Source organism: Chrysemys picta, chromosome 1, assembly GCF_011386835.1.
Source record: "Chrysemys picta bellii isolate R12L10 chromosome 1, ASM1138683v2, whole genome shotgun sequence".
Taxonomy (NCBI): Eukaryota; Metazoa; Chordata; order Testudines; family Emydidae; genus Chrysemys; species Chrysemys picta.
The window spans coordinates 133735084-133759952 of NC_088791.1; the positions used below are offsets into that span (position 1 = coordinate 133735084).

At 47.6% G+C, this 24869-nt stretch overlaps 1 protein-coding gene across 1 annotated transcript; it reads right to left on the reverse strand.

The window, feature by feature from the left end:
• Positions 1–260: 260 nt before the first annotated feature.
• LOC101936497 (potassium voltage-gated channel subfamily A member 1) lies at positions 261–3497 on the reverse strand. The gene is made up of 2 exons (XM_005307007.4): positions 2967–3497; positions 261–2535 (listed from the first exon to the last, which is right to left on the reverse strand). Exon 2 carries the CDS (start codon positions 1906–1908, stop codon positions 427–429), a length of 1482 nt encoding a protein of 493 aa, XP_005307064.1. The 5' UTR covers positions 1909–2535; positions 2967–3497; the 3' UTR covers positions 261–426.
• Between the last annotated feature and the right edge of the window lie 21372 nt (positions 3498–24869).

A 24869-nucleotide genomic window follows, 5' to 3' on the forward strand; every position in this document is an offset into this window, starting at 1 on the left:
TTTTTTGCTGAAGTTTTTATCTGATGCACTTTCTTGGATGCATTGTGCAGTTTTGCAGAATATTTTACTGGAATCCATGCATATTTTTATCTCTCTAAAATTGTCTGTGTTTTGTTTAAAATTAAGTTAAACAAGCAACAAGGATGAAAAAATAAGTTTAGATTTAGAAGCATATGATTGATATTTATCACTAGCCTAGTTCAAATAGTTATCATTGACCAGTTGGAAAATACCCTTTAAAAATAACCAAAAACGTTATCTTTCATGGATCCTGAAAACTTCTTGATCGCTGAGCAAAAATTCGCAATGCAACAATGCATTTACGAGGTAAATAAAGCATTCAAAGACTACTAGTAAAGCATCTACAAAGTGTGACTGTGTCACTTAAAGTCTTCAAGCTGAGAGTGTTTTTTGTTTTGGTTTTTTTTACACATCAGTCAGCAGTTTGTTTTTATTAACACAGTTTTGATTGGCTATGGTGCAGTTGCCAGTTCTGAGATTAGCCTCTCTAAAATTGTCTATGCTATTATTCATATCCTCTTCGATTTCCATGTACTCAGATTTGCTGATTGTGGAGGAGCTACGGCGACTCAGATCACTGTGAGATGCTAAATTGGGGGAGCTAACATGGAGTAACTGAGCCTGTTCTTCCCCTTCTGTTTCTCGGTGGTAGAAGTAGTTGAAGTTGGACACGATGACAGGTACGGGCAGGGCAATTGTCAGCACACCAGCGATGGCACACAAGGAGCCTACAATTTTGCCTCCAATTGTCACAGGGTACATGTCACCATATCCCACAGTGGTCATGCTTACCACAGCCCACCAGAAAGCATCAGGGATGCTTGTGAAATGAGACTCAGGTTCTTCAGCTTCAGCAAAATACACCGCGCTGGAGAACAAGATCACCCCAATGAAGAGGAAAAAGATTAGTAAACCTAACTCTCTCATGCTTGCTTTGAGGGTTTGTCCCAAAATCTGGAGGCCCTTAGAATGTCTGGAGAGTTTGAAGATTCTAAAGACTCTTACCAGTCTGATGACTCTCAGGATAGCCAGAGAGGTGGCCTGCTCCCCCTTTTGGGTACCTTCCTGCTCAGCCATCTCAGTTCCTAAGGTGATGAAGTAGGGGATGATGGCCACTATGTCAATGAAGTTCATGATATTCTTGAAGAACTCGGGTTTGCTGGGACAGGCGAAGAAGCGCACCACCAGCTCAAAGGAGAACCAGATGATGCAAAGGGTTTCCACGATGAAGAAAGGGTCGGTGAAAATGTTGGACTTGTAGATCACGGTGGAGTTGTCAATGCGGTGCAGAGTCCCTGTAAAGTCCTTGTCCTCCTTCAGATCCGGCAAAGTTTCTAGGCAGAAGATGACTATGGAGATGAGGATCACCATGACTGAGATTATTGCAATGACCCTGGCTGGCCCGGAGCTCTCTGGGTACTCAAACAGGAGCCACACCTGGCGCTGGTATTCCTTCTCGGGCAAGGGCCTCTCCTCCTCCTTGATGTACCCTTCATCCTCCCGAAATTTCTCCATGGCCTCCTCACCTAGCTCATAGAACTTGATCTCCTCAGAGAACATGTCCAGAGGCACATTGACCGGCCTGCGGAGCCTGCCTCCAGACTGGTAGTAATAGAGAATGGCATCAAAGCTGGGCCGGTTCCGGTCAAAGAAGTACTCATTGCGCAATGGGTCAAAATACCGCATGCGCTTTTTGGGGTTGCCCAGCAGCGTGTTGGGGAACTGGGCTAGGGTCTTCAGCTGGGTCTCAAAGCGCAGCCCAGCGATGTTGATCACCACCCGCTCGCAGCACTCATGGTCATCATGGGCATCTGGCTGGTAGCTATCCTGGGGGTGGCCTGGCAGGACAGAGGTCTCATCCATGTTCTCTCCAGCCATCACTGTCATGGTGGCACAGGGGGTGGGGGAGTCTCAAGGGTATAGAGGGACACCTTGGGTGGGGGAGAGGAGTCTGAAATGGAGAGCCCCAAGAGGGGAGAGCCTCAGGGGAGAAGGATGAGGGGTCTGGGATGCAAAGCCTTAGAGGGTGTAAGGAGGGATGGTGGATCCAGAATGAAGAGCTTTAAGTGGGGGGACAGAGGATGAGGATCAGGGATGGAAAACCCCAGAAAGGTGAAGGAGAAATAGATGAGGGGAAAGGGGTCTGGGATGGAGAGAATCAGGAAAGGGAGGGATAAGGGGTGGAGAACCTCAGAGGGGAAAGAGGAGAGGGGAGGGAGGCATGAGGAGTCCCCTGTGTGTGTCCCAAGGAAGAAGGGTTTGTGGGGTGTCAATCACACAACCCAGACTGGGCTCCCCTCCCCAGCCGGTTCCTTTTGCCTTTAAAGCGGTCCTTCTGCTTTTCTCGCTGACTCGACCATCACTGCTGCTGCTGCCACGGAGTTACCACCAAAATAAATAAATAAGAAGGGGGGCAGGGATGAGATTGCTTGCAATGCCAACACAGCAATTTCCACTGGCCTCCCGCCTCTTGGTTTTGGGGGATAAAGCTCGCTTCGGGGCAGTCGCTGGAGGCTGCAAGGGGAGAGAGGGGGAAAGTATATAGGTAAAAAACCACAACACACTCAGATGGGCTGGATTGGGAGAGGGGGGAGAACCCAGCAAGAAGCATCATGCTTTTCCCATAGTGTTAACACCCCCGTCCCCGCACATTCATACACCGGGCATCCTTCCGATGTAAGGACCTGGTCAAAAGCCCTCTGGAGGCAGGGGAAAGCCTCCCGGTAACTTCAGTGGGTTTGCAGCAGTCTGCCTGCACTTCCCGCTTCTCAAACCCCCTCTTGCAGAAACTTAGTCGCCTCCAGCCAACTTCGTTCCAGGGCTGCGGGTGGATCGCAGCTGCAGCCCCCTTTCTGCAGCAGGTCAATCAGCAATAAAAAGGGGGCCAAGGGGGAGATCTGGGCTGGGAGGTGAGGCAGAAAAGCAGAGCGCGAGGTCTTCCTTACCTGCCCCCCGGGTCAGCTGGAGGGACGAGGACCGGGAGACCCTGCCGGAATGCGTCAAGTCGCAGCAGCAGCGGCAGCATCCAAAAAGCGCAGCAGCAAACTCACCCTCCTCCTCCGCCTGTGCCCCTGCCGAGATCGCTTTACAGGGCTGCCTGCGAGATGCTGAAATATTCATCTGCTAGCTTCGGCGGCGCTGGGCACCAGTCGGGTGACGATGGGGAGAGAAAGGGACACCCGCCCAAAAGGATCGCGTCCAAACAAACCGGACGCGGCGAGCGCCTCTCTCTCTCCCCCCTTCTGCCTGTGCCCTTAAGAGAGCCGGGCAGCAGCAGGGAAGGGGGAAAGCCGCAGCCCTGCAGCTGCGTCCCCGGCGCAGATCTTGGCTCGCCCTGGCTAGAGCAGCAGCAGCAGCAGCAGGAAGGAACGGGACGCGCGTGGCAGAGGCGAGGCGGCTGCGGAATACAGGCAGAGCAAGGAGCAAACTCGAGCCATTTCTTGACGCTGCAGGATCAGCAGAAACCTGAGAGCTGTGCGGTGCAGCGCTGGGATGGGATGGGAGGGGTGGGGGGAGGAGGGGAAAGGGGCGATCGCACTTTTCCTCCCCACCGTGCCATTGGAGCAGCCCTCCCCTCCCCCGAGCTCCCGGTGGGGTTTAAACCCACGCACAGCAGCAGCTACCCTGGGTCCGAGCGAGCATTGCAAACGGGCCAGCTTCGACGCAATGCAGGCGGCGGCGCGGGCCAGGCGAGCGGAGCCCCCTGGGCGTGTGGCCGCGCTCGGCAGCAGCTGGAAGGGCTCCCAGTCTCCCCGCAAGGTGCATCCCCCCCTCCCCTCCAGCCGCAGGAGCAGCGAGGGGTCGGGCAAGCCCCGGCCTAGCCGGTTCTTGCGGAGCGCCGGGGGGATCGGGGCCGATCGGGCCTGGAGGGGGGAGCGATTGACACTAACCCGGAGCCTGGCTCTTGGGTTAATATTTTTCTCAGGACATTTTCCGCCTGTGACCTAAGGTGCCCTTTGGGGAGAAGGTCCTCCCCCCCCCCCCCCCGTCCCGCTCCAGTCACATCTTTCAACCCAACCACTAAGATTGGATCTGCTCCAATACACTCCTCACCGCCCGGCCAGGGCTGGGACTGGCTCCCAGCCGCGCCGCGCAGGTAGGTTAGTAACGCAGCACCTGACCCTGGCTCTGCCCCGGCTGCCACCGAGCTGGGCAGCAGGACACGCCCGGGGTTAGGGCTCCCTCCGCCCCCGAGGCGCTGAGGCCTTCGCCAGGTGCAGGGCCACCCGGCGCTTGCCCCGAGAAGTGGCTCGGGAGGCGATGCGCCTGCAGTCCGGGCGCCAGCAGCTGCTGCTGAGACAGCTCCCCGGGGGCCACTGCCAGCGCAGGCAGATCTGCGGCTGGCTCTTCCGCTGTATCGATTCCCTGCCCCTCCGGAATGCAGCCATTGACTCCAACCTTTGCAACGGGACCCCAGTTCCCCCAGCCACGTGCTCGCTAATGGACTGCGCTCCACTTTGCCGGCCCCAGGGGCCTAACAGTGGATCCAGTGTAGTGTGGATTTAATTGGGAGGGAAGAGTTAAGCAGCAGCAGCAGCATCTTACAAGGAAATTGCCCTTCATGCTGCTTATCCCACTGAATTGATGAATCACATAACTCGGAGAAGACCTATTATGTCATCTGCTTATTGCTGGATTGTTTCCTACAGTACAGAATAATGTACCTTATATAAAAGCCGGCTGCTCACTTTATCAAACCAGGATAGGCGATCAAATACAACCCGGGCTTGTTTTCTTCCATCCTTCGTTTTATTGCACAAACGAGTGTAATTTGAAGCACTTGGGGTTAGATAGACCATGTCCATGTTTAAGAGGGCTGGCCTCATTAGTGTTTCACTGCATAAAACATTAAATGCAATTAAGGTTGCACTTGGCAGTTTAAAAATGTCTAATCACATGACTCCGTGGACCTTTCCTTCCCCTCCCACTTCTGAGGTCTCCTATTTATTTCTCCTGCTTTCTTTGAGAGAGGAAGGGTAGTTTTAAAATCTTCTAACAGTTTGTCCTACCTCTGCTGCCAATCAGAGCTTGGATGGAGTGATGCTAATCAGCACCACTTGCAGCAGAAATGCATTGGAACGGATTTGCCACAACACATCAGGTCAGTGGGCAGACTAGTCTAGTATGGGGGGAGGGATAGCTCAGTAGGTTGAGCATTGGCCTGCTAAACCCAGGGGTGTGAGGTCTATCCTTAAGGGGGCCATTTAGGGAACTGGGGTAAAAATCTGTCTGGGGATTGGTCCTGCTTTGAGCAGGGGGTTGGTCTAGATGACCTCTTGAGGTCCCTTCCAAACCCTGATATTCTATGATAGTCACCAAAACTGTGATGCTTTGAAGGTAGGGTGAAAAACTCCACAGTTGTCCTGGCCAAGAGCTATAACAAGGAAAATCCTTCTGCTACTCCAAGGCCAATCATTTACACCCTGAAAGAGGAGATCTGATTATCCTGTCTTTTCCTCCTTAATGATCACTACTCTCTCATTTGCAATTAACTGTTATTTATTTGTATTGCAATATTACCCAAGAGACCAGCCATGGACCAGGACCCAGTTGTGCTAGGTACCAACACAGAATAAAAAGACAACCCTTGCTCCAAAGAGATCAGAAAGTTATTCAGCCTTTAAAAATATCAGCAACTGTATTTGACTTAACATCCTCTTACGGCAATGAATTCCAGTGTCCGACTACATGCTACACAGAGCTGGCTGCAAGATATTCTTAAAATTTGGATATTTTTGCATAAATAATGCAATGAACGTATTTGGAATATTCACCCTATTCTAATGCTTTATAAAGGTTACTATATATTTTTTTACAAGTTCAAAATGTAGTGGATAAGGATGGTCTTGTGAATAAGGCACTAGGCTGAAAGTCAGAGTTTGGAATTCAAAATCCTGTTCTGCTACAGGCCAAGCCACTCAATTTTCCTGCTTTTCATCTGTAAAATGGGGTTAATGGTGCTTTCTTTATCTCGACAGATTAGATTATGTTAGGGGCAGAGACTGTCTTTTACTATTAGGGCTGAGTGGGAAAAGGTTTTCCTGTCCTGTGAGAATTTTTAAGATTTTTCCCATCCCAAATCAGGCCAAAAAGTCAAAATGTTTTGCAAACCGTCAGATCAATCAAAACATTTTGTTTCAATAATTTCAAAATGTTTTGGTTCAATTTTGACCTTTTTAGTATAAATTAGGTTATATTTTAAAACAAAGTCATTGCAAACGAAAACAGCCCATTTTGACAGTTTGACTTTTTTTCCCCCAGCAGTTTCAATGACTCATCAGTTTCAACAAATCAGCATTTTTTAGCAAAAAAATGTTCCGTCGAAAAATTCCCAGCCAGCTTTACTTAGGGCTTGTCCACACTTCCAGCACTGGTGCAGCTGTGCCACTGTAGTGCTTAGTGAAGATGCTGCCTACGCTCTCGTGTAAGTATTCCTCCTCCCCAAAAGGTGGTAGCTTTAGTGACAGGAGAAGCCCTACTATTGACATAGTGCTGTCTACACTGGGGGTTAGGTTGGTATAACTCCATTGTTCAGGGGTGTGGATTTTCCACACCTCTGAGGCTAGGTCTACACTACCCGCCTGAATCGGCGGGTAGAAATCGATCTCTCGGGGATCGATTTATCGCGTCCCGTCAGGACGCGACAATCGATCCCCGAATCGACGCTCTTACTCCACCAGCGGAGGTGGGAGTAAGCGCCGTCGACAGAAAGCCGCAGAGGTCGATTTTGTCGCCGTCCTCACAGCGGGGTAAGTCGGCTGTGATACGTCGAATTCAGCTACGCTATTCACGTAGCTGAATTTGCGTATCTTAAATCGACTCCCCCCTGTAGTGTAGATGTACCCTGAGTGATGTAGTTATACCGATATAAGTTTGTAGTGTAGAGCAGGACTAACCATGTGTTTGTTACTGCTTAGCATAACAGAGCTCTAGTCTTGATGATGATCTCTAGGTAGTATTGCAACATAAACAATAACAGTACCCATTGAGTTGTCCTTTGTTCTTCTATTATGAGACAGTTGTAAAAACAAAAGGAGACACTGATCAATTTTCATAATACCCTTCCTTCATAATTTTGAATACCTTAATCATTGCTTCTTGCTGATAACTCAAATGCTTATAGCATAGCTGATTCAACAACACATTAGAAAAAGTGCATTATCAGGAGTAGCAGGATGGGGCAACTGGCAGTCTTATTAAGGAATATAAACTACCGTACAGTAGGATTGTGACCCAGAAGACAAGGAGGTCCCATAACATGATACCCAAGCTACTTATCACTGTAAATGATGAGAAGAGATCCGGTGTTGCAGCGAAGTCAGGTTGCTAATATTAGATACTCCTTATGTTATAGAAAAGGCAGAGAAAATGCACAGAAGAAATCATATATGTAACCTAAGGCAGCAAATTCAGAAATTTACCATTATCCCCCTACTCTTGCATCTTAGGAACAAGGAGAAAATTCTGATTGCTGAGTCACAAGAAACAAAATCTGTCCTACTAGGCCATGAGGTTAGGGATTTGGGGACATATTTTTAAGAGTACTATACTGTATTTAGGTGCCCAAAGATCAGACAGGTGCCTAGAGTGATTTTCAAAAGCACCTAGGCACTTTCAAAAATCCCACTAGACAACTATATGCATCTTTATGTACCTAAATATGTTTAAATAACTATCCCTTGGAACTTTCTGCACAACTTAAATGAAAAATGTTGTCCATTGGAAGACTGTCTTGTAGAATAAGCTAGAGGTCGCCCTACTTTTCTCAGACACTTGGAGTATCTGCCCTTGTAGTAAGGTTGTTTTTTTTTAACAATGTAGATGCCGACTAAAGACTTTTAGGGCACAGGGAGGATAAGAAAGATTGTATGAAGCAAATGTAATTCTGAAGTTGGATTAGAAAGGAACCGATGGACTTCTGCATTTCTGAGGCATCAGGGCCAGCCCACAACATTTTGGCACCTGAGGCGGGGAGCTCAAATGACACCCCCATGCGCCTTTGTTGGGCCAAAACTTTGAAAGGTCTCAATTCTGCCTTCTTCCTGTTCTACTCCTCTCATGGTACTGCTCTGCTACCTACCCTAATAAAGGAGAACTAACAACTTAAAATGCCTTGTTCAAAAATTAACACTTAACTTTCATACGCCTGAACAGCAAACGTAACTTTTCTTGTCTGTATAGTAAACACTGGCATTTTTATCTGTTTGAATAATCAAAGTGGTGCTTTCCGTGCCTTCCTGGTTGCAAAGATTTGAACTGCTTCCTGAAAGTCCACAGTCTGGGCCAGCTCATGCTCTATTGAGATGGTTGCAAGGCTGTCCAGCTTCTCCTGTGTCATTGTGGAGCGTAGATGTCTTTTTATTAACTTCAGCTTGGAGAAGCTGCGTTCTCCACTGGCAACTCTTATAGGAAGTGTTAGAAGTATGCGCAGAGCATTTGGAAAGAGGGTGGTCATCTTATTTGTGCACATATATGCCAGAACAGCCTTTGGAGTTGATCCTGCTGAAATGTATCTTGAAAGGGCTTTCAGTTCATCACCTAAATCACTCGCATTAATATCACGCATGTCACCATGTGTCAATACTGTCTCTAGCGCCCTGCATTGCTGGTGTAGGTCTTTTTCAGGTATAGTGAGTTTGAATTGTTGTTTAGGGTTTCTTATGGGATTATCCCTAGCCTCGTAATCAAAATGTCTTCTTTTTCAGTGACTCTTGTATTCTTGAATGGGTGGGAAAATAGCTTCAGTGTGAAATTCCTCTGTCAACGTCTGTGCACTCTTCAGAACGTTTTGAAATCCCTTATCTGACCGGTAAGACTGTAGGTATGACTTTGCTTTGTCCAGTTGTTCCATTGCTCCAGATATATCAAGGTCAACACCTTGGAATCTCTTGCTTACAACATTTATTTCAAACAGTATGTCATGCCACAACACTAAGCCGTACAAAAATGTGAAGTTATGTATGTTTTTGGTGATTCCATTTCCCTCTGCCACTGTTCTCTCACTAACCGTTCCTGTCATAGCATTATCCTCCATAATGACAACTATGGCATCATCTCTCTTCCCAATCTGGTGTTTGATAGGCTTTATCGCCTTCACTCGACTTTCCCATCGTGTGGCACTCCGTGGTTTCGGTGTCAGAGAGGATGTTCCCAGATGTTGCTTCAAAATTTGCCATTGATGAGTTGATGCAGAGAAAAATACATAGATGCTTTGAATTACATTAAAAAAATCAGCAACCTCACTAGAAACTGATACTGCATCACTGACCACCAAGTTCGATGAATGAGAACTGCATGGGACAAAAAAAGCTCGAGGGTTTAACTCTCAGATCCGTGTCTGCACTCCTCTGTTCTTTCCTCTCATGTTGGCACCGTTATTGTAGCCCTGACCTCTCATGTCAGCTATCGCAATTCCCGTATATTCCAGCTTTTTAAGAATTACATTTGTCATACCAGCTCCTGTAGTATCATCAATGTCAAATTCTAGAAAATGCTCTCTGATAGTCACTATTGCAGGGACATTTTCACTAGGTTCTGTTGTTGTTACAAAACGCACCATTACTCTGTTATTCTGGACTGCACACCGTATGGCTGATGTCAGGTGTGCAGTCCAGAATAACAAAGTAATAGCTTGCTGACTTCAGATCTGCCACAATCTTCTGTTTGACTTTTGTTGCCAATAATTGTATGATCTCATTTTGAATTGTTTTTCCAAGGTAGTGGTGTGTGTACATTTCTTGGGTGGTGACTCTTCTTAGATGCTCCTGCAGTACAGCATTAAACTCAGCCATCAGCTCCACAATTTTAAGGAAGTTTCCATTGTTTGGGACATACAGCTGATCTGAAGTGCCACGCAGTGCTAGGTTTTGGGTAGCAAGCATTCTCACAATGGCAATGAGCCTTTTCAGAACATTTTGCCAGTAAAGAGACTCTGATATAATCTTCTCTTGATGCTGGTCACCTATGGTGGCCTTTAACCTTAGTCTCATCTCAAGCTCTTTCCACCTATGGAATGTTCTCTGGTGATTTGCTGCCTTCTCACGGCATGCCAGATTTCTAGCCAGATTTTTCCAGTCCTTTGTTCCTGTAGCACCCAATGTGGCTGAACATTAGACTGGAAGAGTTTGCAACAAAAACAGTATGCAGCATTCTGGGTTTTTGAGTACATAAGCCACGGCCTCTCCACTTTGTCACCATTGGGGATTTCATGCCAGTAATGTGTGGGATGGAAACTTCTATTTTCATTGTCTTTGAGGAACATGAAGTTTTTCACTTGCTGTGGCCCATGCAGTACAAGGAAGTCCCTCAGGTTACTGCTCAAGTGGGTCCACAGTCCTGGACCATCTAGAATTAAGGAACTAAACTCAGCAGCAGCTGTTTCTTGCACCTCTACCACACTCTTCTCTGATCTACACTTTTCTTCAGGAATGTGCATGGTTACATCCATTTGAGATGGAGATATGGATGATGTAATAGCTGCCAGGTCACCTGCACTCTGACTAACTGGAAGATCAGGCATCTCCTCACCACTCATATCCTCACTGGGGCCGGAAGGCTCACCGTGAACATTTGTGTCTATGTATCTCAGGAGAGCTCCTTCCTGCTTAGATAGAAAAGCTTCCTTTGCTTTCTTTCTTTTTCTGAATGCTGCCCCAGAGGGGCGTTTTCTTCTTTCACTCATGACTGCTGTTCTGTGCCAGCTATAGTGGCTCTCAACACTCAATTGAAGGGGACAAATAAGCAGGCTGGTAGCAGGGCTGGAGTGAGGGAAGAAATCAGCATCCTAAGGGCCTAACTGGCTCCTACTGTTTCAGTTGACTGTCTGTTCTCCTCAAGTGGGTTCAGGGAAGCAGCAGGAAACAGGAAGCTCCCTGAGAAGCTGGTATTAATCAGTCCAGGATCCTGGGGGTGCTAGAGAGGTACATAAGAGCAGGAGTGCCGCCAGCTTTTCTGCCGCCCTAGGCGGCGGAAGGTCCCGCCCCAAAATGCCGCTCCCGACAGAGGTGGCGGAAGGTCCCACCCCTGAAATACCGCCGACGACCGGGGCGGCTGAAGATCCGGACGCCGTGGTCGCCACCCCCCAATTTCTAGTGCCCTAGGCGACCGCCTAGGTCACCTAATGGGTTGCGCCGGCCCTGCATAAGAGGCTCCTCCTTCTCTCTCTCCCTGCAGCTCCTGCTGCTTTTTGTTATTCCCTCTCACCTTTTCTCCTGCCTGCCTGTTATGTCTCTTGTGCCCTCCTTCCTCCAGCACAGCACTCCACCATCGCTGTGCATCCAGAGCAGAGAAAATACATTTGCACCAACAGCAGACACAATTCTCTGCACTCTGGGTCCTAGTGGCATCCCCCCACAGTCTGGCACCTGAGGCGGCTGCCTCAGTTTGCCTCATGGTAAGGCCAGCCCTGTGAGGCATGCATTACCTTCTAATGTGCAAACATTGCGCAACTGCTGTGGCATTTTAAAAGGTGGCCCTACCAGGGCCGGATTTCCAATTAGGCACAGTAGGCACATGCCTAGGGGGCGCCAGCATTTTAGGGGCACCTTCCCTCTCTAAAACTGTGCAACACGAAGGTCAGCTGTAGGCAGGGGGGTGCTGAAGATGCTGTGCCTAGGGGCACGTAAGGTGTAAATCCAGCCCTGGGCCATACTCTGAAAAAGTGTTCTGTAAAATAAGCATCTACCAGGACTCTATATTTTTTCCATCTTTCATTTTTCACCAGGTCACATTTTATCAATCTACAATTAAGTATACAACTTCCAGTCCTGCAATATCATTTTGCTATCTGGGAGTTAAGGTGAGTTCTGTCTGGTTTGATATCATCATCCATAATAAACCATGATGTACCTTTGTTAGGAAAGGAGTAACACAGACCCACTTCGTGCTGTGAGCCCCTTGTAATCAGGGCCTTTATCCTTGGAGTGTCCCGGGCAGCTCAGAGCAACAACACCAGTGCATCTCTGACTCAGTTTCCCCGAATGAGGGTTTTAATAAGTCCACTGAGGCTCGTATATTGAACAGCACCCCTTCAGGTATCTAGTTTATTCAGTCCCAAAGGACAGACTAAGCTACATCACACAAATAGGCCTCTCCCTCAGCATTTTTAGCCTCATGCCAAGGTCCTTTATCAGTGAGGCCTTCATCAGCTGGAATCCTTTTCTGGAGTCAATGGCCTCTTGTCACTAGCCAGGGAAGGCTCTCTCCTCTTGGGTTAAGGTCCGCCTGGACTCAGAACTACAACAACCCTTCTTTCCTGGTGCAAGTGCTGGAGGAACCAACTAGGGGCAAAGCTTTTCTTGACCTGCTGCTCACAAACAGGGAAGAACTAGTAGGGGAAGCAAAAGTGGATGGGAACCTGGGAGGCAGTGACCATGAGATGGTCGAGTTCAGGATCCTGACACAAGGAAGAAAGGAGAGCAGCAGAATACGGACCCTGGACTTCAGAAAAGCAGACTTTGACTCCCTCAGGGAACAGATGGGCAGGATCCCCTGGGAGAATAACATGAAGGGCAAAGGGGTCCAGGAGAGCTGGCTGTATTTTAAAGAATCCTTATTGAGGTTGCAGGAACAAACCATCCCGATGTGTAGAAAGAATAGTAAATATGGCAGGCGACCAGCTTGGCTAAACAGTGAAATCCTTGCTGATCTTAAACGCAAAAAAGAGGCTTATAAGAAGTGGAAGATTGGACAAATGACCAGGGAGGAGTATAAAAGTATTGCTCAGGCGTGCAGGAGTGAAATCAGGAAGGCCAAATCACACTTGGAGTTGCAGTTAGCAAGAGATGTTAAGAGTAACAAGAAGGGTTTCTTCAGGTATGTTAGCAACAAGAAGAAAATCAATGAAAGTGTGGGCCCCTTACTGAATGAGGGAGGCAACCTAGTGACCGAGGATGTGGAAAAAGCTAATGTACTCAATGATTTTTTTGCCTCTGTCTTCACGCACAAGGTCAGCTCCCAGATTGCTGCACTGGGCAGTACAGCATGGGGAGAAGGTGACCAACCCTCTGTGGAGAAAGAAGTGGTTCGGGACTATTTAGAAAAACTGGACGTGCACAAGTCCATGGGGCCGGATGCGCTGCATCCGAGGGTGCTAAAGGAGTTGGCGGGTGAGATTGCAGAGCCATTAGCCATTATTTTTGAAAACTCATGGCGATCGGGGGAGGTCCCAGATGATTGGAAAAAGGCTAATGTAGTGCCCATCTTTAAAAAAGGGAAGAAGGAGGATCCGGGGAACTACTGGCCAGTCAGCCTCACCTCAGTCCCTGGAAAAATCATGGAGCAGGTCCTCAAGGAATCAATTATGAAACGTTTAGAGGAGAGGAAAGTGATCAGGAACAGTCAGCATGGATTCACGAAGGGGAAGTCGTGCCTGACTAACCTAATTGCCTTCTATGATGAGATAACTGGCTCTGTGGATGAGGGGAAAGCAGTGGATGTGTTATTTCTTGACTTTAGCAAAGCTTTTGATACTGTCTCCCACAGTATTCTTGCCACCAAGTTAAAGAAGTATGGGCTGGATGAATGGACTGTAAGGTGGATAGAAAGCTGGCTAGATCGTCGGGCTCAACGGGTAGTGATCAATGGCTCCATGTCTAGTTGGCAGCCGGTTTCAAGTGGAGTGCCCCAAGGGTCGGTCCTGGGGCCGGTTTTGTTTAATATCTTTATTAATGATCTGGAGGATGGTGTGGACTGCACTCTCAGCAAGTTTGCAGATGACACTAAACTAGGAGGCGTGGTAGATACACTAGAGGGTAGGGATCGGATACAGAGGGACCTAGACAAATTAGAGGATTGGGCAGAAAAAAACCTGATGAGGTTCAACAAGAACAAGTGCAGAGTCCTGCACTTAGGACGGAAGAATCCCATGCACTGCTACAGACTAGGGACCGAATGGCTAAGTAGCAGTTCTGCTGAAAAGGACCTAGGGGTCACAGTGGACGAGAAGCTGGATATGAGTCAACAGTGTGCTCTTGTTGCCAAGAAGGCTAACAGCATTTTGGGCTGTATAAGTAGGGGCATTGCCAGCAGATCGAGGAACGTGATCGTTCCCCTTTATTCGACATTGGTGAGGCCTCATCTGGAATACTGTGTCCAGTTTTGGGCCCCACACTACAAGAAGGATGTGGAAAAATTGGAAAGAGTCCAGCGGAGGGCAACAAAAATGATTAGGGGTCTGGAGCACATGACTTATGAGGAGAGGCTGAGAGAACTGGGATTGTTTAGTCTCCAGAAGAGAAGAATGAGGGGGGATTTGATAGCAGCCTTCAACTACCTGAAGGAGGGTTCCAAAGAGGATGGAGCTCGGCTGTTCTCAGTGGTGGCAGATGACAGAACAAGGAGCAATGGTCTCAAGTTGCAGTGGGGGAGGTCCAGGTTGGATATCAGGAAAAACTATTTCACTAGGAGGGTGGTGAAACACTGGAATGCGTTACCTAGGGAGGTGGTGGAGCCTCCTTCCTTGGAGGTTTTTAAGGCCCGGCTTGACAAAGCCCTGGCTGGGATGATTTAGCTGGGAATTGGTCCTGCTTTGAGCAGGGGGTTGGACTAGATGACCTCTTGAGGTCCCTTCCAACTCTGATATTCTATGATTCTATGATTCTATGATTCTTCTGGACTGCACATCATTCCTCTAATTTAGGGCTTCTGTTGTTGCCCACTGAAGTCTTTCATGTGTGCCAGGTTTCTCTGAGCTTAGTATTCATAGCCCTTTCTTATCAGAAACTCTGCCATTCAGCAGCATTCTTCCTTGGTTTTCTTTGCTGGTGATCCCTGCCCACCAGCTTCCCCCTGAAAACCCTCCTCTGTAGGAATTTTTGCTTTCTGTACTCTGGAAACTGTTCCTCTCTCCCCAGGAGTCTCTATTCTCTAGCCCAACCCCACTGGACATAGCTTCCAGTTATCATGCCAGGTATTTCCCTGCCTATTAACTGCCTCCCAGTTTCTCACTGAATTCATTAGTCCCAGGTGAACCTGCCTGGCATCATTCCCCTTGTGGAGCCCGTCTCTCCTTCACCAATATGCCCACCCCCTACACTTCCCAAACATCCCCTCCCTCCTTCCTGTCTGATGTTCATGCTGGATATTCACTTTTTATAGCATTCAATCATAGTTAGTAACACTTAACATACCTGGAAGATAAAATCAGTTGGGGACAAGTTATTTTGCAATCCCAGATTTTGCTCACCACATGCAAAATCCCTCCAGAATTTGTTAAATGTGAGGCCTGGACTTTAATTACACTTTTCACATGGTTAAAGTAAAGCACGTGCTTAAGTGCTTTGCCAGAGCAGGACTAGAGTGATCAGTACCTTACATGATCATACTGATAACGAGTGTGTCTGGGTTGAGTGGCTCTTCCTTGCAAAGTGACTTTGTGTAGAAGGTATCATGTTTCCCTGGTTTCTACATCAAATTTGCTCCGTTTTCAATTTTGAAAAATTAGGGGTTTTTTCCCCCCAGCTGCCAATCCTACAAACTCACTCTGGTTTCTGACAGTCAGGATGGATTCTTTCCATCCCATGGATCATCTATAATAGAGGTTCTGTAAGCAGGGCCGGCTCCAGGCACCAGCTGACCAAGCTGGTGCTTGGGGCGGCAGATTGTTCGAGGCGGCATTCTGCCCAATCCTAGGGTAGCACGGCTGCTTTTTTTGTTTTGGTTTGGTTTTGTTTTGTTCTTGTTCTGCTCCAGCCACCCTGTAGGGGGCGGTGGCGCAGAGAACCAGAGCGCCCTGCAGGGCAGTCCTCTTCCTTCCCTCCCCGCCAACCGGAGCGGAGCCCTCACGGCAGGCGGCAGGAGGCGGGGCAGCGGAAGGGGCCCCGTGGCAGCGCCCCTGCTGTAGCCCTGGCCCCCTTCTCTCTCTCTCCCGCCGGTCCCCCTACACCCGCGCTCCGGCCGTGCCGCAGGTTTTTTGTTGTTGTTGTTTTTGTTTTGTTTTTTTGCTTTGCCGTTCTGGCCGCCCCGGTTTTTTTGTTTTTTGCTTGGGGCAGCCAAAAAGCCAGAGCCGGCCCTGTCTGTAAGACAATTTAAGACCTCATATTTTTTCCCATATTGCAAAACCTCATGTTAAGATTATACCCTGTGACAGTACCACTTGTGTAAACCCATAAATGGGTTTGAACAGGTGGAACTGAGGACATACTCCAAAAAACACTAGAGACGTATAATATGTATAATCTCAAGACATCGTACAAGAGAAGCTAAGGGACTAATCTGGCCTACAGAGCCTCTATCACTGTTGATGATCCATGAAATGGAAAGAACCCAGTTTGACTGGCAGAGCCCAACTTAACAGAACACCCACCCACACATATATATATATATATATATATAACTTGCAAAAACTCTTTAAAGGGTTTCCCCCCACCTCTTTAAACACTGAAAGCAGTCTTTGTAGAGGGAGGCTCTGACTTTCAGTTTGCAACAACAGGTCCTTTTTGTGATTACACTAGCTGCCTTATGATCCTAAATACCATCGTGTATTCACTGCATAGAACTTCCTTCCAGATCCCTAGTTCAAACTTTTAACTGTCCATGCTCTTTACACTAACCATTATGGACGGACATACTTAAGATTGCATCTTGAATTCTGAGCACAGTTTTAATCCTCTGTGATCCTTTGTGCTTGAAATGTTACAGAAATAGTCTTTGGCTAGAGGATAAATTGTGTGGAAATTCGTAGGCAAATTGGTTAAACCATTTCTGAGACAGAGGACTCAACTAATATCACTTATAGTGGTGTAAATTCAAAACAGCTCTACTAAGTCAATAGTTATTCCAGATTTACACCAGTGGATCTGAGCTCAGAATGTGGCCCATGGACCTAAAAAAATGTGTTTGAAAAATCTTCTAATGCCCTTTTGTCACATCATATCTCAAAAACAACTTGGCGTGGATGCTTCAAATCAATGAAATCTAATGCACAGGACTAGTTTGCAGTGAACAAAGGATCAGAACCTTTGCCAAGAGTCTGAAAGAGCTCTGAATATCCAATAATGGTGCGAAGGAGGTCTGAACCTCTGCCCAAGGTTTGAAAAAGGTTTTGGGAAACAATTCTTCCCCATGCAAATCTAGACAAATGTACTAATTCCTGCTGATCTGCTAAGCCATTTAGGCTACGTCTATACTACAGTGTAAGCCTAGGGTTAGTAGAACTTGCATTAACAGACCCTGCATTAACCTAGGGCTTGAGCATCTACACTCATTTGTAATCCCAGGTTAAGAATTGTTGAACCCTTGTTTCCAACGTGGGGTTCCACCATCTACACTGCATTATACAGGTCCAAAGCCAATCACCCATGTGCCAAACTTGTTAGCACCCTCCCAAAGTGTGGCCACTCTAGACTTTTGGTCATGGTGCAATATGGGAAAACCTGAGTGACCATCAAACTCAACTGTCTAAAAAACAAAGAAAGTCAGCAGGATTGTGGAATACTTTTGGCAGACTCCCAGAGCACAAGTTCAGTGGGGCTGCATCTACACTGCAACACAGTAGGGCTTGAACCCTGGGTCCCAGCTTAACTCAGGTTCAGACTCTTCACCCCCATGGGGTCCTCAACCCTGGTCCAAGCTCTGGGTTAACACACTTCGTGTATAGATAGAAGGGGGGTTAGGCTGGAGCCAAAGTTCAAACTCTAGGTTTACAGTGCGGTGTAGACATACTCTGAGGGAATTTCTAATGTCCTTAGCAGAAGCTGCTGTGTTAAAGGACTTTAAGGATGCACAGACTTTGCCTCAATAGATTTCCTCAAGAATGCACATTTCTTAAAGTTGCCATGTGAACTGGCCAGGTTGAAAGAAATTAAGTGGTAGTATTGTCAGGCAGATAGAGTTGAAAACCACATTAGAAACATGGTCTTTTATAAGCTATGAAGGTATAGCTATGAAGAAATGAGGGTGCAATTCTACCAAGAAAGAAAGTAGGAATATGGTAGTTATTAGCTCATCTGCAATTTAAGATAAAATGTTCACATACCTAGTAAAGAATATGGAATTCTCTATTGCAGGGGTACCAGTATTTTTCCTTACAACTTTCTTTTAAAAAATAATAAGTAAAATCCCTGACTAAAATCTTTAAGATTGAGAATATATCAAATTGATCTAATTCCTCCAAAGAGCAAGGGCAACTCAACTGGCCAGGGAAAGGATCAAGATAATAACAGCCACTAGTGCAGAACAAGTACACAGGCTCTAGCTAGAGGAACCCAGGAAGCATAACAGAGACAGAGTGACCGAGAATGCAGGCATCTTGGTCTAGCGTATGACCTGTGGAAAGCAACACAAAAAGCTGGGGGGAGGGATCATCCACCCTATAGGCAACAATGCAAGGGGTTTGGGAAAGAGAACCATTTTATGTTCCAATGCTACAACTCTCTTAGGAAGAAAAGAGCAGCAGTATATGTAGTGATTGAGGACATAGAGACTTCCAGTGGAGATAGGATGACTACCCGTCCCTTATTTTAAGGCATTGTCCCTTATTGCATTAATTTGACCCACAGGGGGACCACCTGTCCCTTATTTTAAGATGTATTGAAATGTATTAAAACTAGTAAGTACCATTTTAAACATTATATTGAAGCTTATGGTAATTGCATTGTATACTGAAGGGGAGTAGAAATGTACACTTGAGAGAAAAATACATGGTATGTTAAGGGAAATGGTGTTTCCCAAAATGTCCTTAAAAATAAAGCAGTGTCCCTTATTTTTCCATGTATCAGAGGAGTAATCGTGTTAGTCTGTATCCACAAAAACAGCAAAGAGTCCGGTAGCACCTTAAAGACTAATAGATTTATTTGGGCATAAGCTTTTGTGGGTAAAAAACCTACTTGTTCAGATGCATGGAGTGAAAACTACAGATACAGGCATAAATATATATTGGCACATGAAGAGAAGGGAGTTACCTTACAAGTGGAGACCAGTGCTGACAAAGCCAATTCAGTCAGGGTGGATGTGGTCCACTCCCAATAATTGATGAGGAGGTATCAATACCAAGACAGGAAACATTGCTTTTGTAGTGAGCCAGCCACTCCCAGTCCCTATTCAAGCCCAAATTGATGGTGTTAAGTTTGCAGGGCTGGCTCCAGCTTTTTTGCCACCCCAAGCAGTGGGGAAAAAAAAAGAATCATAAAATCTCAGGGTTGGAGAGAACCCTCAGGAGGTCATTTAGTCCAACCCCCTGCTCAAGGGAGGACCAATCCCCAGACAGATTTTTGCCTTAGATCCCTAAATGGTCCCTCTCAAGGATTGAATTCACAACCCTGGCTTTAGCAGGCCAATGCTGAAACCACTGAGCTATCCCTCCCCAATTGAGCTGTTGCTGAAGTGCCACCAAAGAGGAAGACCGGGAGTGAAGGACCCGCCGAAGACTGAAACGGGCAGATTAAGCTGCCGCTGAAGTGCCACCACCGCTGACCCAGACGTGCCGCCCCAACAACGGACGGAGTGCTGCCCCTTTCTATTGGTCGTCCCAGGCACCTGCTTCCTTCGCTGGTGCCTGGAGCTGGCCCTGTAAGTTCGCAAATGAATTGTAGCTCAGCAGTTTCTCTTTGAAGTCTGTTTTTGAAGTTTTGTTGCTTTTAAATCTGTTATTGAGTGTCCAGGGAGATTGAAGTGTTCTCCTACTGGCTTTTGTATGTTACCATTCCTGATGTCTGATTTGTGTTCATTTATTCTTTTACGTAGAGACTATCCGGTTTGGCCAATGTATATGGCAGAGGGGCATTGCTGGCATATATTGGCATATATCACATTAGTAGATGTGGAAGTGAATGAGCCTCTGATGTTGCGGCTGGTGTGGTTGGGTCCTCTGACGGTGTCGCTAGAGTAGATATGGAGCCACTGAAGAACGAGCTGGCAAGTCTGCAAATAAGAGGAGTCATTAGTAGCACAGAGTGGATCAGCAGCCCAGTAGTGATGAGAAAACCTTCTGGTAAACTAAGGATCTGCACTGACCCCAAACCACTTGCTAGAGCAGTGAAAAGAAGTCACTACCAGCAATTGATGCACTACCCAATTTCTTCCAGGGCAAAAGTGTGCATTGTTTGTGATGTCAAGAATGAGCTCTTGGCATATTGAACTAGCCGAGTAATCAAGCCACCTGATAACATTTGCCACACCTTTTGGCAGGAACCACTGTGTACAAATGCCTATCGGCATCAGCCCATCCACTGGGGAGTTCCAGAGTAAACTGAATCAAGTTGTAGAGGGACTCCCCGGCATCAAGATTGTAGCTGATGATATTATTATTGTAAGAGGAGGTGGCAAGAAAGAGGCCATGCAGGTCCATGATTCCAAATTGTGACAACTACTGAACAGGTACCGGGAGCAGAACAATAGGCTGAATGCAGACATGCTGAAGCTGCAGAGAACCACAATACTCTACACTGGACATCTGTTGACTCCTGAGGGACTCCAGCCAGACCCTGAGAAACCAAGAGCCATGAAGGAAATGCCCAGAGCAAAGGATGTGAACAGAGTCCAGCGATTTCTTGGGATAGACAACTGTCATTCCACATTCTGCACACACCTGTCTGATGCCTGTGAGCCCTTGAGGCAGTTAATCCCTAATGATACCGTGGGGGAACAGTCAGAGACCCAAGAACAGCCATTTGAAAAAGTAAAGAAAATCATATGTGGGGCACCAGTCCTGAAGTACTACACCCTTGCAGAGCAGCAAGAGCTACAGTGTGATGCCTCAGAAGGAGGCCTAGGTGCAACACTTATGCAAGGCCAGCAACCATAGCATTTGCTAGTAGAGCCCTGACAGGCACAGAAAGGGGATATGCTCTGATAGAAAAGAACCTTCAGGCTGTGATCTTTGGAATGGAATGATTCATTCAGTTTACCTTTGGACACAAGATGGATGTGCAATTTGGTCACTGGCCATTAGACAGCTTCATAAAGAAGTCACTGCTCATAGCCCCCTAGTCTTAGACTTCAAGGTCAGACGGGACCATCGTGATCATCTAGTCTGACCTCCTGCACATTGCAGGCTACAGAACTTCATCTACCCATTCCTGTAAAAGACCCCTTACCTCTGGCTGAGTTACTGAAGTTCTCAAATCATGGTTTAAAGACTTCAAGTTACAGAGACTCCACCATTTACACTAGTTTAAACCTGCAAGTGACCCATGCCCTATGCTGAAGAGAGAGGCAAAAAATCCTCAAGTAGGGTGACCAGACGTCCCGATTTTATCAGGACTGTCCTGATATTTCCTTGTTTGTCCCGCGTCCCGACTGACGTGCGGTCAGGACACTGGACAAACAAGGAAATGCGCCGGAGCCTGGAGCCAGGAAGTGCTTGCGCCCCCCCCCCCTCCTGCCCCAACTCCGCCCCCTCCTCCCCCGATTGGCTCCCTCTCCGAATCCCCGCCTCTTCCCCAGGTTCACCATTCCTCCTCCCTCCGCAAGCGCTGGAGGGAGGCCCGGGAGACGCAGGGGAAGCGTGGGGCCGGGGTGAGTAAGAGTCCGGCCTGGCCCCGAGCAGGCAGGACTCAGTCAGGCGGTAGGGAGGGTAGGGGGGCTGCCCGCTGGGCCAGGCGGCAGCTGTTCTCCCCCCCTGGGCAGCGGGACTTGGGAGCAGCCGCTGCTGCAGCTCCCACTGCTGCGGGGGGAGGAAGCGGCCGATTGCCAAGCTCGGTGGCTGCGGCTCTGGCGCCCGGGCCCAAACCCCCTGAGCCTGTTCCCCTGCGGGACCCAAGCGGGACGGGGGGCCTGGGGCCTGCTGCCCCCACTTCGGGGCCGCCCAGGGATAGCACAGCTGGGCAGCAGCCCAGACGCGACTGGCCAGGGGCTGGGCGCAGCATGCGCGCTGCTGGGTCCCTGCAGCAGGCCCGGGCTTGGAGGGGTCGGAACCGGGTGCCAGAGCCGCAGCCGCCGAGCTTGGCCATCGGCCGCTTCCTCCTCCCTCCCCCCCTGCGGCAGTGGGAGCTGCAGCAGCGGCTGCTCCCGAGTCCCACTGCCCAGGGGGGAAGAACAGCCACCGCCTGGCCCCGCGGGCAGCCCCCCTACTCTCCCTACCGCCCGACTGAGTCCTGCCTGCTCGGGGCCAGGCCGAACTCTCACTCACCCTGGCCCCGCGCTTCCCCTGCGTCTCCCGGGCCTCCCTCCAGCGCTTGTGGAGGAAGGGTGGTTTTTTTGTTTGTTTGTTTGTTTTTGGCCCCGCCCCCCCGCGTCACACCACTCCCCCCCACCCCCGCCCGCGTCCCGATATTTGACTTGGGTGATCTGGTCACCCTATCCTCAAGGTCTCTGCCAATTTGACCCAGGGGAAAATTCCTTCCTGATCCCAAATATGCTGATCAGTTAGACCCTTAGCATGTGGGCAACACCCACCAGCCAGACACCTGGGAAAGAATTCTCTATAGTAACTCAGAACCCTCCCCCTCTTATGTCATGTTTCCAGCCATTGGGGGATTTTTGCTACTGGCAGTCACTGATGGGCCACATGCCATTATAGGCAGCCCTGTCATACCATCCTCTCTGTAAACCTATCAAGCTCAGGTCTTGAAGCCAGTTAGGTTTTTTGCCTCCCATTGCTCCCCTTAGAGGGCTGCTCCAGAACTTCACTCCTCTGATGGTTAGAAACCTTTGCCTAATTCCGAGCCTAAACCTGTTGATGGCCAGTTTATATTCATTTGTTCTTGTTTCTACAGTGGCACTTAACTTAAATAAGTCCTCTCACTCCCTGGTATTTATCCCTCTGATGTATTTATAAAGAGCAATCATATCTCCCCTCAGCCTTCTTCTGATTAGGCCAAACAAGCCAAATTCTTTGAGTCTCCTATCATAAGGTTGGTTTTCCATTCCTCACATCATCCCAGTAGCCCTTCTCTGCACCTGTTCCAGTTTGAATTCATCTTTCTTAAACATGGGAGACCAGAACTGCACACATTATTCCAGATGAGATCTCACCAGTGCCTTGTATAAAGGTACTAACACTTCCCTTTCTCTACTGGAAATACCTTGCCTCATGCATCCTAGGACTGCATTAGTCTTTTTCATGGCCGCATCATTTGACTCAGTCATCCTGTGATCAACCAATACACCCAGATCTTTCTTCTCCTCTGTCGCTTGCAACTGATAAGTCCCCAGCTTATAACAAAAATTCTTGTTGTTACTCCCTAAAGGCATGACCTTGCACTTTGCACTAGTAAATTTCATCTCCTTTCTAGTATTTCATTTACAAGGTCATCCAGATCTTCTTGTATGATATTCTGGTCCTCCTCTGTATTGGCAATACCTCCCAGTTTTGTGTCATGCACAAATTTTATTAGCGCATCCCACTTTTTGTGCACCAGTCAGTAATAAAAATGTTAAATAAGACTGGTCTCAAGACTGATCCTAGTAACCTCCCTCCAGCCTGACCATTCACCTTTCAGTATGAGCCACTGGAGTCTCCCCTTTAACTAGTTCCTTATCCATCTTTCAATTTGCATATGAATCCCCATCTTCTCCAATTTAACTGCAGAACTGTATCAAATGCCTTACTGCATTTCTGTTGTCTAAAAAAATCAGTTATCTTCTCAAAGAAAGGGGAGATCAAGTTGGTCTGGCAGAATTTACCTTTTGTAAAACCATTTTATATTTTATCCTACTTACCTTTCAGCTCTATGTCCTTAACTGCTTTCTCCTTCAAAATTTGTTCCAAGACCTTGCATACAATTGAGGTTAAACTAACAGGCCTGTAGTTTCCCAGATAACTTTTTGTCCTGCTCTTAAAAATAGGAACTATATTTGCAATTCTCCAGTCATAGGGTACGACCCCCAAGTTTACAGATTAATTATAAATCCTGGCTATTGGGCATGCAATTTCATGGACCAGTTCCTTTAATATTCTTGGATGGAGATTATCCAGGTCCCCCGATTTAGTCCCATTAAACTGTTTGAGTTTGACTTCCACCTCAGATGTGGTAATTTCTACCTCCATATCCTCATTCCCATTAGCCACCCCTAAGCTCTTCAAATACTTTGGCTCAGTTTTTAATGAGGATAATGTTTAGGTATTGGGCCGTGCCTAAATTATCTTTAACCTCCACCCCATCCTCAGTATTTAGTGGTCCTACTTCTTCTTTCCTTGCTTTCTCAGTTATATGGCTATTGAACCTTTCACTGTTGGTTTTAATTTCCTTTGCAACGTCCAACTCTGCTTGGCTTTTGGCAGATCTCACTCTATCCCTGCACTTTCTGACCTCTGAGAGGGAGCTTTCCTTGCTGATCCCTTCACTCTCCCATTCTTTGTAGGCTTTCTGCTTTCTCTTAATCGCCTGTTTGAGATGCTTGCTCATTCAGCTTGGTCAGCAACTCTTCCCTACAAATTTTTCCTCTTGCTTGGGATGCAGGCTCCAGATAGGTTCTGCAACTTTGATTTAAAGTAATTCCAAGCCTCCTCCATGTTCAGATTCTTGCGTTCTTCAGTTCAGTCCACTTCCCTAACTAATTCTCTTAATTTTTTTAAGTTAGCTGAGTGCAGCCAAGTGACTACAATGTATGGTATTGAGACTTCAGCACTATCCAGGGGTGAGGGTAAGGTATTACCCAGGAAAGTCACTACTGGTGGCAGATACACTGAACAGGGCATATCTTCCAGATTACAACATAGATGGCTCCAGGGAAAAAGTGACAGATCCTATCAACATGCTCTAATACCTTTGCAACTCTGATGGGAACCTCAGGCTAATCCAGCAAAGGACTAAACAGGATGGAGTGCTATGGGAGTAAAACAGTTCATACTGTAGGGATGGTGAGATCACAAGGAGCAAGTGCCACAGGAAGTTACTCTCCCCCTCCCCTCTACTAGGTGAGGGATGAGCTGTGTGTGTGCAATATGGGATTTTGTGTAAAGGGAATTG

Excerpts from the sequence above, each read along its gene's own strand:
- LOC101936497 (XM_005307007.4), bottom strand. The coding sequence starts at position 1,908 with ATGACAGTGATGGCTGGAGAGAACATGGATGAGACCTCTGTCCTGCCA.